This window comes from Vanessa atalanta, chromosome Z, assembly GCF_905147765.1.
Source record: "Vanessa atalanta chromosome Z, ilVanAtal1.2, whole genome shotgun sequence".
Lineage (NCBI taxonomy): Eukaryota > Metazoa > Arthropoda > Insecta > Lepidoptera > Nymphalidae > Vanessa > Vanessa atalanta.
The window spans coordinates 10,396,340-10,411,403 of NC_061902.1; the positions used below are offsets into that span (position 1 = coordinate 10,396,340).

Here is a 15,064-nt window from a genome sequence, read left to right on the forward strand (position 1 = left end):
ATGAAATGAAATTATAGATCTCAAAGTACCCTTCTATTGCATTTTTATTTGATCTTAATTCCATTTATACAATTGAATTTATATAACTAACGGTAATTTCAATAACTAAGTCACATAATTAAAACTTTTGAGAAATCAATAAAAACTGTTTCATGCATAAACCAATGATTTTTTACAGGAGTTTTTTTGTGCTTAATTTAGTATTTGAGTCGTAAAAAATATAAATAGCGAAAAACCTTCACAATTTAAAAAAAACGAAAAATGTCTTAAAAACTGTTCTTGACTTTAGTGTGTTAGTGAGATATATTTTACATGATTAAGTTTGTCATCTTTTATTATCTTTAAGGTACATATTAATACTCCATCATATTCATCTGGATTAATTTCTCTTGGACGTTCATTCATGTTCAACTTTTGTAGTTGCTAAAAATGTTCTTTCAAAATGCTATCCTGGACTTGCTTCATCTATACATTTTTTTATAATTTTATGACTTGTTCTTTCACGTATGGGAAAATACTGATAAACAAATCTTTTAGAGTCAGTCAAAGCCAACAGAAATCTTAACAATGTATTCTTTTTATTTTGAAGATTTGAATATTGTTCCAACCAATCAGAACAAAGCAAATTTAAAAACGTCGAATAAACTTGTCCCGCTATCTAGTAGTGCATGCAAAATCATATTAAGTCACTGACTTATGTCGTGTGTGCAATGAACGTCTTTCAAGCGATATTATTTGATGAGGAAGGAATGTATCGAGTTACGTGATTTTTACCTAGAATAGGCATTTACCTTTAAGGAACCATTTTCAGTACAAAAAACATTTTGGACGAAAATGTGACTTAAGAGGTTTTTGAAATAACTGATTCAATTACAATAGTCCTAAGTTATGAATGGCCAATTTTAAATTATATGGAATTTAAAAATCGGAGCAAGTATACAATTTGCGGTAGAGTTGAGAGTATTCGTGTTCAATGCAATAGAGAGTGATGCAATAAAACACTTAGATATATGATACAATATATTTTTTACATGAACCTGTATCTACTTACTAATATTATAAATGTTAAAGTAACTCTGTTACCTGTTCAAGCTTAAGCTGCTGATTTAGACTAATATTTTGGAATAAAGATAGTTTGAATTCCAGGGAAAGACATAGGCAACTTTTTTAATTTACCCTTCGATGGGGTAAAATGTTGGGTGACGGTTTGTGTGCTATATGAAGTTTTATTAATTTCGAGTGTAACAGAACCGCAAGTTCTGTTAGTAGAATATAAAACATTTAATGTATTCGAACTAATTAAACAATAATAAATATGCGTAAATAAAATAATAAAAATCTTTAATACTGATTAACCATACTTTATTTTTAGCTATTAATTCTTATATACATAAAACTTTATTATTTTATAATAACGGGAGTTTTCTTATAAAGTAACGATGCCACATTACTGCTGTAAAAGCTGACAGCATATACCACGTCACGAGATACGAGAAATGCTCATTCCTCATGGTTATTCTGGTTTGATTCGGGAGGGGCCAACCTTCAGGTGGATCTGGGATACCCTTAGCGTCTAGCCAAACAGGAGCGCAATTAAAGTAAGCACTCATTTGGGACAAGTCCCTGAAAATCAACAACAATAATTAAAACATCAAACAAATTGTATCATTTTTGTCATATATTGGTTTTAATGAAATAATATATATATTTCTTTTATACTGAGAAGAGGGTCTTGCTCAACAGTGGGACAGCTCACAGCTGGAGTTGTTTATATACTGTCCCATATTTATTAGGTAACATTCAGAAGTAATAAAACCTCTATGTATAATTTTGAACATAGTAATGAAAGTTAAATAGGATAGTTTGATTCTCAAAGGTACATGATCTGTAATATAATATATACTAATTGTACAGACTTTTTCTCTAGGAATTATTAAAATGAACTGTGGATATTATAATCATGTTTATAATTATACAAGCATTATTTTATTAGATTTGTGGTATGATATAAAACATTTTGTACCTGTACAGCCATGAATTTTTTTCAGGATTATTCTTGGGCATGAAAGGACTTCGATTTTCAGTAAGTCGTACTACCCCAGTTAGTTCCACTTCACCCTTTACCATAGATGCCTGTCGTTTCTCTTTGGGGCGTAAACTTTGAGGTATCCAGCCACGATTAATTAAGATAACTTCTCTGAAAATCACATAAATTAATTCACAAACAGTTGCTTTTCCAAAACAAATCTGGCAAAACTATAACATACAGGACCTCTTTGATGATACATTTATAAATCTCCAAACTAAAAAGATTACAACAAAATAGATCTTACTTTTATAAATAAGACACATAGTAATTATTATTAATTATGATATTATATTATGATATATATATTATGATAGTAATTATTTTTAACTCAATAAACAACAGATTTAATTTATTGTATTAATACATCCAGTTACATATTTATTCAAAGCATTTTCTAATCTTTTAATTAGAGTTAGCATTTGCAGCACTAAATCTACTGTTATCTACTGTTACACAAATTACAAGTGAAGAATCCAATAAAATAAAAGGTGTGTGGTAATATGTATTACTGTACAAGTTCAAGTGGATCAATTAATGTTTATCTTGTTTGATTTTATAATTTTTTTAAAAAAGTCTGTCCTAAAATCATAATTTTATCCGAAAATAAAGGGACAGTAAATTTATGAGTCTTTATTGTTGTATATTAAAAAATTTAAATGATTTTGATGTCTTACCCACTATCTGATAATTTAAATGGAGTGATAAGTAGCCATCCTTGATTTTTTTTAGGATCTGATATAAGGGATCCTGTTCTTTGCATAATAACATCATTTTCAATGAGAGCACGAGGTCCTATGAGGATTTCCTTGTCGTGAAGAAACTCTCCCTTTACTTTAACAGGTCTGTATTCCATCTTTTCAAGTTCTTCAAAACTGAAACATCAATATTTTATAATAATATATATTATCCACACAATATTGTTTAAACATCTGAAGTTTTTGTTACTGTAAATAATTGCTTTTTTTTAAATTTAATACAAATTTTAGTCTTTTTGCGGAAGATGCACTTTAGATAGATTCCCTTTTATAAATTGACCAGGATTTTGAATAATTCTCTTTTGCCTGTAAACTTTTGACTAATATTACCATACTAACAAATTCAGTGAAAATACTCTTTTACTTGTTCAAATCGTTTTGACACAACATAAATTGAAATAGGCCTAAAGCCATAATGATGGAGTAACTTGCTATAAGAATCCATTCTTATTGATATATGCTTACTTAAGCATTACTAAGCTTAATATAATAAAAATATAATGACATTAATTGTTTTTAAGCAATTACCAATTTCAGGCCTCAACATTTTATTTTGGGACATTTTCGAGAAAACCAGATCATCAACTGGATTTAATTTTAATTTTGAGAATCTTATGCTCATCAAACAACCAGTGAATACTTTCAACCAATGACATACTATCTGTTATCTGATTTTGAGTATTGTTAGTATGCTGATGGAACAAACCATTATAATGATGGGGACAGTTGCATTATGCATAGAGACCTCATAGATCCAACATAAATTCCAAACACATTAAAAGTATTTATAGACCGAACAACAAATATTTTACATCTTAGTATGGGACATAACTATCTGAACATAACTGAGCATAATTTGACTTTAAGCTCATAGAACAATTAAGAGTTGCTGGTTACATTGGTTTAAGAATAATTATAATACCTAATTTCTAGAGTTAGAATCTTTGTTCTCTCTATGTTTTGAGAGACCATCTTTATTCAAAGTTACCATTGTTCCAACATTGTTCTACTTTTATTTTTCTTTTAGCATTGTACAGAAAATTTTGTAAACTAACAGTTTTTTTGATAAGGAAGATCCCTTTTTTTGGTAAAAGTGGCATAGCAAAATAAAAGAGCTGGTACATATTTTTTTATATTAAAGGAATCAAACTATGTGCTATTAATCTATTATCCTCCTTGGTTAGGTCAATGGCAGGTCAAATGTTTATAGTAAAATGAATATCATACTCATGCGGCATAGGAACTGGTGTTGAATTCGATTTTGCATGGAGCATATCTATTAGCTCCAGCTTCCACTGTAGTCTATACACTTGCCAACAGCCCAAGCCAAATGATGTTACTGGTATCATCTTTCATGTAACATAAAAAATTGTTTTTAAGTCTCATATCATATGTAAATATATCTCAAATAATATTGTGGAATGGGTTTTGTTATCATAGTGTTATACAATAATTTTTAATTTTACTATTTATATGAATCTTCCCAGGCTTAAATTACTGAACCATCTAACATATTAAAAAAAATACAGTTCAAATGGTATGAACATCATTCGAAACAATTGTGAATGACTGATAAATAACTTTTTAAAATGCATGCATAAAAAAACATAACCTTACCAATAATACCCATTTTATTAATTCTCCTGGATCCTGAGTTTTGGGTTTTTTCACTCGAATGGAATGAGCAAAGGTTTTATTGGTTCTTACAATATTTACGACAACATTTTTAGAACTGTTGCTATTTAACAAAGTATATAGTTTACATATTCTAGGTATACCTCTTAATAGTATCATTTTTTAAAAAAATGTGTACCTATACTTTGTATTCACTATTCACAAGTCTTTATTTCAGTTTCAGACTTGAGCTAATATGATAATATCAGTTTTGTTACGAAATGTTAATCACAGATGACATTAGACGGAGTCACAGATGAAATATAAGGCTAGTTAAATGTGAAATTTATTGTAACAGATAAAACATCGTTTTTCTTAAATTGTTATTTATATACTTGATTATTTAGAATAAACTTAACTGTAAGTTAAGTTGTTATGGTTCAACAACCTTAAATATTAATCTTATCATTTGCATTTTGACTAACTACGGCATCTGTACAGTAACTGGTTGATGAAAATAATAGATTAGCTAAAATAGTAATAATATAGTTTGAGTAAGGTATATCAGTTTTATATAATAGATTATATTGCAGTGTTGGCATACAGTTGGCAGTGTTTAACAATACGTAAGCTTACATCAGCCTTATAGATTAAACACCATGTATTATAAACAAAAAATACAACGTCCGACGGTTCATCTATACTTATTATATTAATGATTTTTCGATTTAAGCAAAGTCCATGTTTGATATTTAGAAAGAAATCTTTTCTTTGATTATTTCTTTTATTCAAATCGATTTAAAACGTAAACGTAATACATTAATACTTAAATAATTAATATGATATTTGTTGCAATTAATTCCATATGCCGCGAATGTGTCACCAACCTAGGTGTACCCGTAGTAAGAAAAGTATAGATTTTGAGAAAGCGATAATCTTAGAGGTCTATCTATCATAAAATCTGTAATCTTAAATTCTGTCTAACAGTTTATAGTATAAGTATAACCTTGATCACGGCATTTTTTCTATTGTTATATTTATGTCTCTACAAGACAGACATGATGTCCTTGCTTTTGGAGTTTTTATTTGTGTTATTTATCTTAGTGAATGCATTTTTATTACTACTTACATCATCTGAACTGCTTATATAAAATTAAGTAAATCTATTATTGCGGTTGTGGCTATTTTCAAAATCTGGATTGATACTACGGCTCCTGAAGAATTGTTCGGTTCCTTAACTATGTTTAATACATACATAATATAACGTTAGATAAAAATAATAATTAAATGTTAGGCACGAGATAAATATTAACAACAATTTAGCAAATTTAAATGACAAAACACGATGCATAAAAAAATAAACTAGTATTATTTTTACACTAATAGATCAACACGTATTAACAGTATACCTATTCCCACGATAAATTTTTTTATAAGTATCTATTATTACATATTTATATCTCTTTTAATGAAATGAATACGGACGGCATATCGAAAAAAATATTTCATATGTATCAATATTTGATTTTTCGATGAATATTGCCAGTTTTAAAGATAAGATATCCATTCACTCGTATTTTTTGTCATATCTTGGTCATATCGATACATGTAACAATGGCGGCCAGTCCTGATCCTACAGTGAGTATTTTTTTTAAATTTTAAATTATTTTTTCTTGATATAAAATTATTGTATAGTTATAATATAATTATTGCATTATAATATAATTAATTATTCTTATATAATTATAATATATACGTTGCAATGTAATATTAATACTGTTTGATAGTTATCGGCGCCAAAGGTTAATTATTGTTGGATTTAGTGATAATGAGTTTTTTTGGCTTATTTTAGTTACTGTTACTTTTTTTTTCTTCTTATTAAATTTTTACCGTACATACGAATATGATAGTTTAAGAAAGTGTATGTTAAGTTAAATTTAAAATTAAACGAGAATATTAAATTTTGTAGGCTTACCCACAAAATTTGCCCCAAAGCAATTAATAAATTTTTAATTAATAAAACGTCTTTATTTGCTCTAAAGCAAATAAAGTCTTTTTATTAATTAAAAAATGATTAGGCTATTGTAAATTTTAATTATAAATGTTGCATTTGATTTATTTTAAGGCCGTTGTAGCCTGTGCCTATTGGCAAGTTCATAATACTATATTTTAAAAATTATTAAGTCGATTTTATCTTTTTGTCTCGAAATTAATATTATGTTGATTAAAGGTTTCGACAAACTAAACGGTGTGTAATGACGATCAAAAACATGGAGTTGGTACCATGAGAATAAGAATGTTGTTTTTGGCTTGAAAAGTATGGCGGCGATGTTAGGTTAACCAAGTCCATTAACTTTTAGTTAATGGTTAGTCGATTCCAGTATAATAACTAACATGTTGATTCAAATCTTTCGAGATTCTAGATTCCATGATAATGATTGTGATAGTAAGATGTACGTTCAGGTCGATTGGTGAAATAATTGCTCGACTCACCGCTTTTTTACGGCTTGAATAAATTGCCTAGCAAATAATATAAGTAAATTGCTAGTAAAATCAACTATTTATTATAAGAATTGATAACATTAAGTGCTTAATTTTTTTTTTTATTTATAGGGTAGAATTTTAGTTGTCTCAGTTTTATTCAAAATTAAAACCTGAGTTATGTTCTGGCCTAACTAATGATTCCATTGACTCGACCTATAACTACGTGTAAATCTTTAATCGAACATTTAAGATGAGTAAATCCGGGTAGTTATGCAAAACCTAGCCGCGCTTCAAGTTCAGGGAGGATCAAAGATAACGAAGGTAATGTCGTTAAAAAGCTTGACCCTCATTTTAATTTTATTCGTATATTTCAAAATAATCTACTACCAAAAAGTTTTTTTTTTTTTTTTGATATTATAAGTGCTAGGATTTTTATATTTAGATAATGAATTATTTCTTTGAACCCTGATTCAGCATCTGCCTTTACCGCATCCCAGTTCCATAAAATATCAAAGCTGTATAATCTGCAAAAGTAAACACTTAACAATTAATACTAAATATACGCAAAATTATTTTAATCAATTATTTATTAATAGACTACCTGTTGTCGGTAGAAGTGAATTAATGATTAACAAAAGAGTTGTAATTATTTTTTCTTCATCTACCGGCTTTTTTGTATTTTTTTCGGTTTTACTACAGCAAATGCGAACTTCTACAAAAAATGTTTATATATATAAAAATTTAATATAAAATTAGGTTTCATTTTAATGATTACTAATAAAAATTATTTAACAAAACTAAAAAGTAATTATATTTATTTGATTTTTATTTTTTTATTTAAGAAGTGAAAATTACGAAATTACTACTATGATGAAAGTGGAAATGATGATTTTTTTTTTAAATGACGCGTTGCGAGCGATTTCTATAAAACGAAATTTACATATTTATTTCGACTATGTATGCTTTTGCGTATATTTATGAATACTTTATAAAATTTTTCTTTAAATATTGGAATTTTGTTTATTTATATTCTTTATTTAATTGAAGTATGAGCTAAAAAATATGATTTTTTTCACGTCACAATTACTAAATAGTTTGAAATTTTTTGTAGTCCTGTGTTTTAAGTCATGGTGTGAGTATTTTTTACAATCGTAATTGTTAAGTGTATAAATATTAAGAGTTTTATTTATTTTATTATATAACATGGGAGTGACGTAACATTGAAATATAGTAATAAATTTTGTTTTATAAAGAATACTATGACAAAACATTTCGTCTGTTTCAACTTGTATGTACATACATAACAGACTCTAGGATATATAGTTTCCGAACAGACAAAACATCACAATCCGTGTACAGGATGAAAGTGGAGAACATGTATGGTTTAAAGGTCATCACCGCTGAGCTCTTTCTAATTTCAATAAATGTGTCTTACGAGCTCCAACCCATGAGGTTATACAATAGCTTAATACAGATTGCCCCAGATCGATTTGAGTAACGAAATGTCCGCCAAGATCTTAATTTTTTGAAAATTCAAATAAGTTTCTGAGTTCGGTGTGCTATTTGCATGATATGGGAGCGCGCTATTTAAATATAATACTTATTACTATTTAATTGGGTACTTTTCAGCAAATATGTACTAGAATAAAAAAACATCTTTTACCGGGTTCCTTAACCTCTACTGAATAATATAAAATGGATTTTAAAAATCAGTCAAATAGCCCATCATAATAAGTAAGAAGTACCTAAGTAAGTTATCTAGCGAAATTATGAAAATTGTAAAGCTTTTACAACACAGTGATCGGTATATAGCTATTATAACTACTTTATTAGGAATCTCAATAACTAGACAAGTAGCATTAGCTAATAATTCTTTCTTTAAAGAGTAATCTAGCGCTTGTTTTAGATATACGACAATTTCATCATTTTGATTAGTGTTATTTACAGAGCGATGAGTGTTGTAATTTTCTAACGATGGAAAATTTGTAACTTAATTTGTAAAGAGTTTCAGGTTTAATTAGAACATAAATTATGTCAGATACTACAACTAGTCTATTTATTAAGAGTACAAAATTGGAAAAAAAATGTTTATGCTTTTAATATTTTGTGTTAAAATTTATATAGTTATTTGTAATATGGTTTGAATTGAAGATAATTTTACATCATTCAGGACGACATAAGAAGGCTGAATAGGCGTTAATTCTAGCAATATTATCTGATAAGTCGTTAGAATATAGTATCGTTTAGAATATCTATTTTTAATATAATCTATCATTTACACAATTGAAGTATATTTGTTTAAACATTTATGTGCACCATACACATACATAGATTTTTCCACATAATTAAATATGGAGGAATTAACAACCAGCGTGGAGAATAACAGCTTACTATCAAACTCTATATAACATATATGATATTATATATAACATCTCCATCGATTTATTGTCATATTAATAAACAAAGATTTATTACAACGACGTATTTATTTATCGCCACGTCCACAAAAAATGTAAATCGAAATATTTTTGAAAAAAAAAAAATATATATATATATATATATATATATATATATAAGTTAACTTTAATGTTTTCAAGTATTTTATAAAAATATACATATTAAAATAAAATATATCAAAAGAATCTTTACCTAATACGCCTATGTTCCAAATTCACCCATAATAATTATTTGTGGTACGGTTCATAACTAGTATAAAGAAAAATGAATATGTCCATTTTTTGTTCCAGTTGCTGCAATGGTTGGTATCTACAAACGACGTTAAACAATTATGGGCAGCTCAACCGATTTTTTTGATCTCACAGGCGGTCTACATCCTTGCGGGTGTTATAACTTTAATACACGGTAAATCACTTGTGTTATACAAAATTTTAGATTATTTTTCCGTTACATAATTATGATTATCATATGTATTAATATTCTATATGACAATATTTAGTCAGCTATCAATTACATGTAATAAAAGTAAAAAACCGGATAATATTGATATTCATAAAAAATACCTACTTTTCTTGATATATTTCAGCATTCAGCAAGGGTGGGCGGTGGCCTTATTTTTGGCTCGGGACCGTACTGCATGGAATTTATGCGGACAATTTCTGGCATTTTGTTCTTCCCCAATATGACAACTTCTGGCATTCGCAGGCGCCTATCATGTTCCTCGGTGCTCGTCTGCCCTTACACATCATTCTCTTATGTAATATTTTTTATCTAACATTTGCGAAAATATATTAAAAAAAATGACATAAAAATTAAATATTGGTAATTTTTTTACAGATCCAGCATTCATTTATCATGCCGCATATGCAGTGCATAAACTGAATTTACCAAGGTATGCGCAACCGTTTGCCGTGGGCTTGATAACAGTGTTAATTGATATTCCATATGATATAGTAGCTGTTAAATTCGTACATTGGACATGGCACGACACGGACCCGAATATCTTCGATCGTCACTATTGGGTGCCTTGGAATTCCTATTATTTCCATTGCACATTTGCATCTAGTTTCTACTTCTTCTTCGACTCGAGTAGAAGGTGGCTGGCGCCTCGAGTGGCGCAATGGTCATCCGCTACGTAAGTGATTACGACTTAAACGAAATGTATTATTATTTCATTGGATGCTTAAATTAATTTTTGATATTTATAAATTACAGAAAAGGAGTCGAATGGAAGTCTTTGTTGATAGCGACACTATTGGGCATGCCTGGTGGTGTTCTATTGTTTATTCCTATTTATCATTCACTTCATGACGTGTACAAAATACACTCTGAAGTTACTTTCTCTCTATTATTCTCTATTTATTTCGTCATCGTCGTGTTAGGCCTTCTTAGTGACCGTGAGAAGAATAAAGACAAGTAAGTACATACTAAACACACATATTTTATAATCCTGATATAACATATTGTTCCCAAATATATAATTACGTGTTTATAAAGTACACGACATTAAAACAATTCAATTGTTATTTTCGAATTGTCTCAGCTGTTCAAACCGAGAACCGAACCAAACCTGATCAAACAATACACGATATTTTAATGAAGACAAAATTTGAATGAACTAATGGATTAAAGTTTTAATTATTACTTTTAACAAAATGTATTAAGATGAAACGGTTAACGGTTAGCTAGAATGTCTAGTTAAATATGTTATTTTAAAGAAAATTATATAATCAAAAATACGAAGTTAATGGTTTATAAATAACTTAACTTTTGATAATCCTTTTTATAGTTGAGCCGTGTAGATCCTAATCTAGGTAAATAGTAATATAAATAGACAAAGAGGTGGTTAAATTAAATATATATATATTTTGTCTGAAATGTTATAATAATGACATTATCAGATTTTAATATTAATGTTTTTTTAGTCGCCAACTTTAATACTAACAGAAATACATACTGGTCTAAGCGGCAACAGTTTATTCTAATTAGTGACCAAAATAACAATTCTACCTAGTCATTATTTTTCGTTCTGAATAAGAGACCGCTCTTGTGTAATTAGATCAATCTATACATATAATAAAATTGGAGTGTCTGTTTGTAATATTAAAATAACCCATTTTTACTGAGTGCATATATATGTATACACGGTACATATACCAAAATATTTTTTTTTACAATTTTTGTCTGTCTGTTTGTTCTGAACCGATTTCGACGGGATTTTCACGAGCAGATAGCGGATGTAATAAGGAGTAACTTATTTTAGAATTATATATAGAATAAAAACAATATCACAATATCCAAATAACTTAAATTCAAAAAACACGCACGAAGTCGCGGGCACATATTCTAGCCTATAATAAAACAGACTAAAATCCTACAATCGCCCCATACGACAATGCGATGGGTTCTTGGTTACAGGATGATTTAAACGTTTTGTATATCCTACTTCGATCTCTATATTTACTATCATTATACACCTACTTATATTTTCAGGCTAACGAAGATCGATTATGTATTGATATTACAACTTGCCGTTCACTATGTAATTTATTGGGTGTTTGTGGTGTTTTTCAACCCTGAGAACGAATGGTCTACAGGCTTACACGAGCCGGTCGGCCCTTGTAATGAAGTGGCTTTGTTAACGTCACCCTTTGGACAGGTAGATTTGATTGATTATTTAAAAAAGCATAAGATTTCAATTTTTTTTTCTTTACATTTGCTACGAACAACAGTTACGAGGTTTTTAAATATAATTTATTTATAATATCACTTTGATTTAACTTTCATTTGCTTGAGATTTCCTATCTAAAATTTTTAAAGGAATCACGTGATGAATACTATTTTTCATTACAGACTTTGTACAAGAGGAAATATTTCTGTCCTCAAGATTATAATGAGGACTATTTTGACTTCCATTGTGTCGATGGCAAAGTGCCACCAAATGGCGCCAACTGGTATACCATCTGTGGAACTCCATTTGAGTACGTATATATTTTGAATCTGTATATTATGTAGTATGTTATTAATTGTTATTTAAGGTAAGATAATATTTACTTAACTCAGAGTAATATTTCTTTACTTGAGATAATGTTAAATAGGCCTGTTATAAAGGCTATCACCATATTTTTTCCACGAATGATTATTGTAATATACTTCAGTCTGAACAATAAAGCCGTAGTACTACCGCTTTTCGTAACTGGTTTTATATATTATATATTTTATAAATTATTAAAACTTATGAGTCGAAATGGCCCAGTAGTTAGAACTAGTGCATATTAGCGTTAAACCCAGGTGAGAACGTTTTAGTTTTCATGTGCCTCATATCGTGCGCTGCGGTAAAGGAAAACATAGAGAAAATCCGCAGTTGTTGGATGATCTTAAAAATAGTTGTGGAGTAACCTCCAAACCTTCTAAATAAGGGAGGAGGCCATTAGTTGGGTGTATACAGGCCGTCAGTTTATTTATTTTTTAAGCTGATTAACAATACAGCATTTAATAACAAAGATTAAGTATACTTAATATGTAACATAATTATTTTCTTTTCAGAAACCGAGTTGAATATATAACTGTGCTGTCAACTATACTTATTATGGCGTCTGGTGTATTTTACGCAATTTACTTCAAGACAACACAAACGCTAGCCACGCCTGTATCTAAAAAAATTAAAACAAAATAGGATTCTTCAATATAATGCAATAATAAATCTCTTTCGATCATAAGACATTTCTTTTTTTTTTGTAAAGCATGATGTAGTAGCTTTAAAACCAATAAAAACCGATATATGTACACCACTATCACCACCAAATAAGAACATTGGCAACGATTCTTTAACTCGGCATGTAAAGTAGAATCAACTAAAGAGTGCAGTAAATTTATCTTTTTGTACGGCCATCGGTCCGTAAAATCTGTGCACAGAATCTTTCTTTGCCTTCGATCTACTGAATTACAGCAGTTTAAAATAATATTTGTTTATAAAAAATATTATCACGCTGAAAAACATTCTATGCGTTTATTGCCTATTATTTATAGCCCTCGGCATTGGTTTTATTAGGTTTCTACGTGAATGTGCAATGTATGAATGTTGGTAATAATTATGTTCGACTTTAGCCATGCTTCCGTTCAGCATTAAAATATCTGATAGAATAGCCAATTATGAAGGAGATATAAAAGTCCGAGTGTGTGCTTTCGCTATTCCACACTTTCATAATCAGGCGTGCGTACATCTAAACTTCAGGTTGATAATTAAAAAAATGACATAATAATAATAGTCTACTTTATAAAACCGATTCTATAGTTAATAGTGTATTTGTTTAAAGTTAATTTATTAAAATATTTGTTTTTGTCAATATCTCAGGAACGAAGTACTTTAAGATAAAATAGTACCGGGGATAGCTAGCCCTTCGTTCAGGCATCCGAATAGCTGACGTAAAGCAATGACAATAAAGTGTTCATAAGATCCGTTGTTCAGAAGATCCATGTTCGCACAGGGCGCAACGTGGAAAGTTCGCACAGGGCGCGGGATTGTTGTCGTTGCCCTTGCTCGTTAGGGCAAGGGCTTACAGAAAAATATGCCGCGCAATATATCTCACAACCCTGATATTGCGGAGAAAAGTTTCACAGGTTTTTTATTATTAGGCGACAAAGGGGATCAATTAGGTTAAATAAAAATTGAATTATACTATACAGATATTTTGCAAATATAAGCCAAAGGTAGTAAGTATTGTTTTACAATATTCCAATGTAAATAAAAAAATATGATAGATAATTGAGGAATTAAAAGATAATAATAATCAATTTAGAAGATAATACATATAGTTATTACTTTCACTTCTAATTTTTTTTTGGAGAAGAACACTACCTAAGCGCCATATTATATAAATGGTGTAGCATAAGATATTTTTGTAAGTTTTCCCAGAGAAAGGAATCAGTGTAACTCAAATTAAGCCACTTCAGGCGTATCCATGCTTTAAGATTTTGTAGGAATTTAAAATAAGTAACTGAAAAAATGTTTTATGTATGTAAGTGAATGAAAGAAAAACGAGTGTGTTAACAAAAGAGTGGTTCTATCGAGACTGTATCGAGAACACATTATCTTATAATTTTCCTTGCAAATGTGACAATTATAAATTATTTATAGCAATACTTGTTTGATTTTATTTATCTGATATAATATATTGACTGTCAAATCATAGCCAACAATTGCCCCTTAAATACACGCACGCTCATAAAGAAGTATGACCTTAGTGTCAAGCGTAACTGTAACGCAGACTAAGATAATAAATTTGGCTCGTCTGTTTCAAATCCTTTGTAGTGCGACACTTTATCTAGATATTTAACTAATGTAGCAATACAATGTATGTTTTTAATCAAATAGTTACTCTTAAGTAAAAAGAGCAAGACCATTGTGCAAGCCCGCCTGAGTAGATATAAAATATTCTAACGCCTAATAGCAATATTGTTATGTTCCGTATTGAAGGGTGAGTGAGCCAGTGTAACTACAGATACGAGACAGACAACATCTTAATTCCCAAGGATGTTGATGCATTGGCGTTGTAAGGAATGGTTATTTTTCCTTACAGCGCAAATAACTATGGGTGGTAGTAACCACTTACTAACACATGGTAACCGCCTACCTACATCATAAAAAATACGGATTAGTTCATGT

At 29.2% G+C, this 15,064-nt stretch overlaps 1 protein-coding gene and 1 long non-coding RNA gene across 2 annotated transcripts; one reads left to right on the forward strand and one right to left on the reverse strand.

Moving 5' to 3' along the window:
• Positions 1-1,099: 1,099 nt before the first annotated feature.
• LOC125076257 (surfeit locus protein 1) lies at positions 1,100-4,748 on the reverse strand. The gene is made up of 5 exons (XM_047688349.1): positions 4,462-4,748; positions 4,072-4,193; positions 2,764-2,961; positions 2,024-2,197; positions 1,100-1,623 (listed from the first exon to the last, which is right to left on the reverse strand). Exons 1-5 carry the CDS (start codon positions 4,636-4,638, stop codon positions 1,407-1,409), a joined length of 888 nt encoding a protein of 295 aa, XP_047544305.1. The 5' UTR covers positions 4,639-4,748; the 3' UTR covers positions 1,100-1,406.
• Positions 4,749-6,047: 1,299 nt separating this feature from the next.
• On the forward strand, positions 6,048-10,041 carry LOC125076289. Its single transcript, XR_007120307.1, has 3 exons — positions 6,048-6,096; positions 9,690-9,804; positions 9,986-10,041. It is a non-coding gene; the product is annotated as an uncharacterized LOC125076289 (long non-coding RNA).
• Positions 10,042-15,064: the final 5,023 nt, after the last annotated feature.

Coding starts and splice junctions, on each gene's coding strand:
- LOC125076257 (XM_047688349.1), bottom strand. CDS start 4,638: ATGATACTATTAAGAGGTATACCTAGAATATGTAAACTATATACTTTG. Junction 2,962..4,071: donor CCAGTTCCTATGCCGCATGA/GTATGATATTCA, acceptor TTGATGTTTCAG/TTTTGAAGAACTTGAAAAGA. Junction 2,198..2,763: donor TTTAAATTATCAGATAGTGG/GTAAGACATCAA, acceptor TGTGATTTTCAG/AGAAGTTATCTTAATTAATC.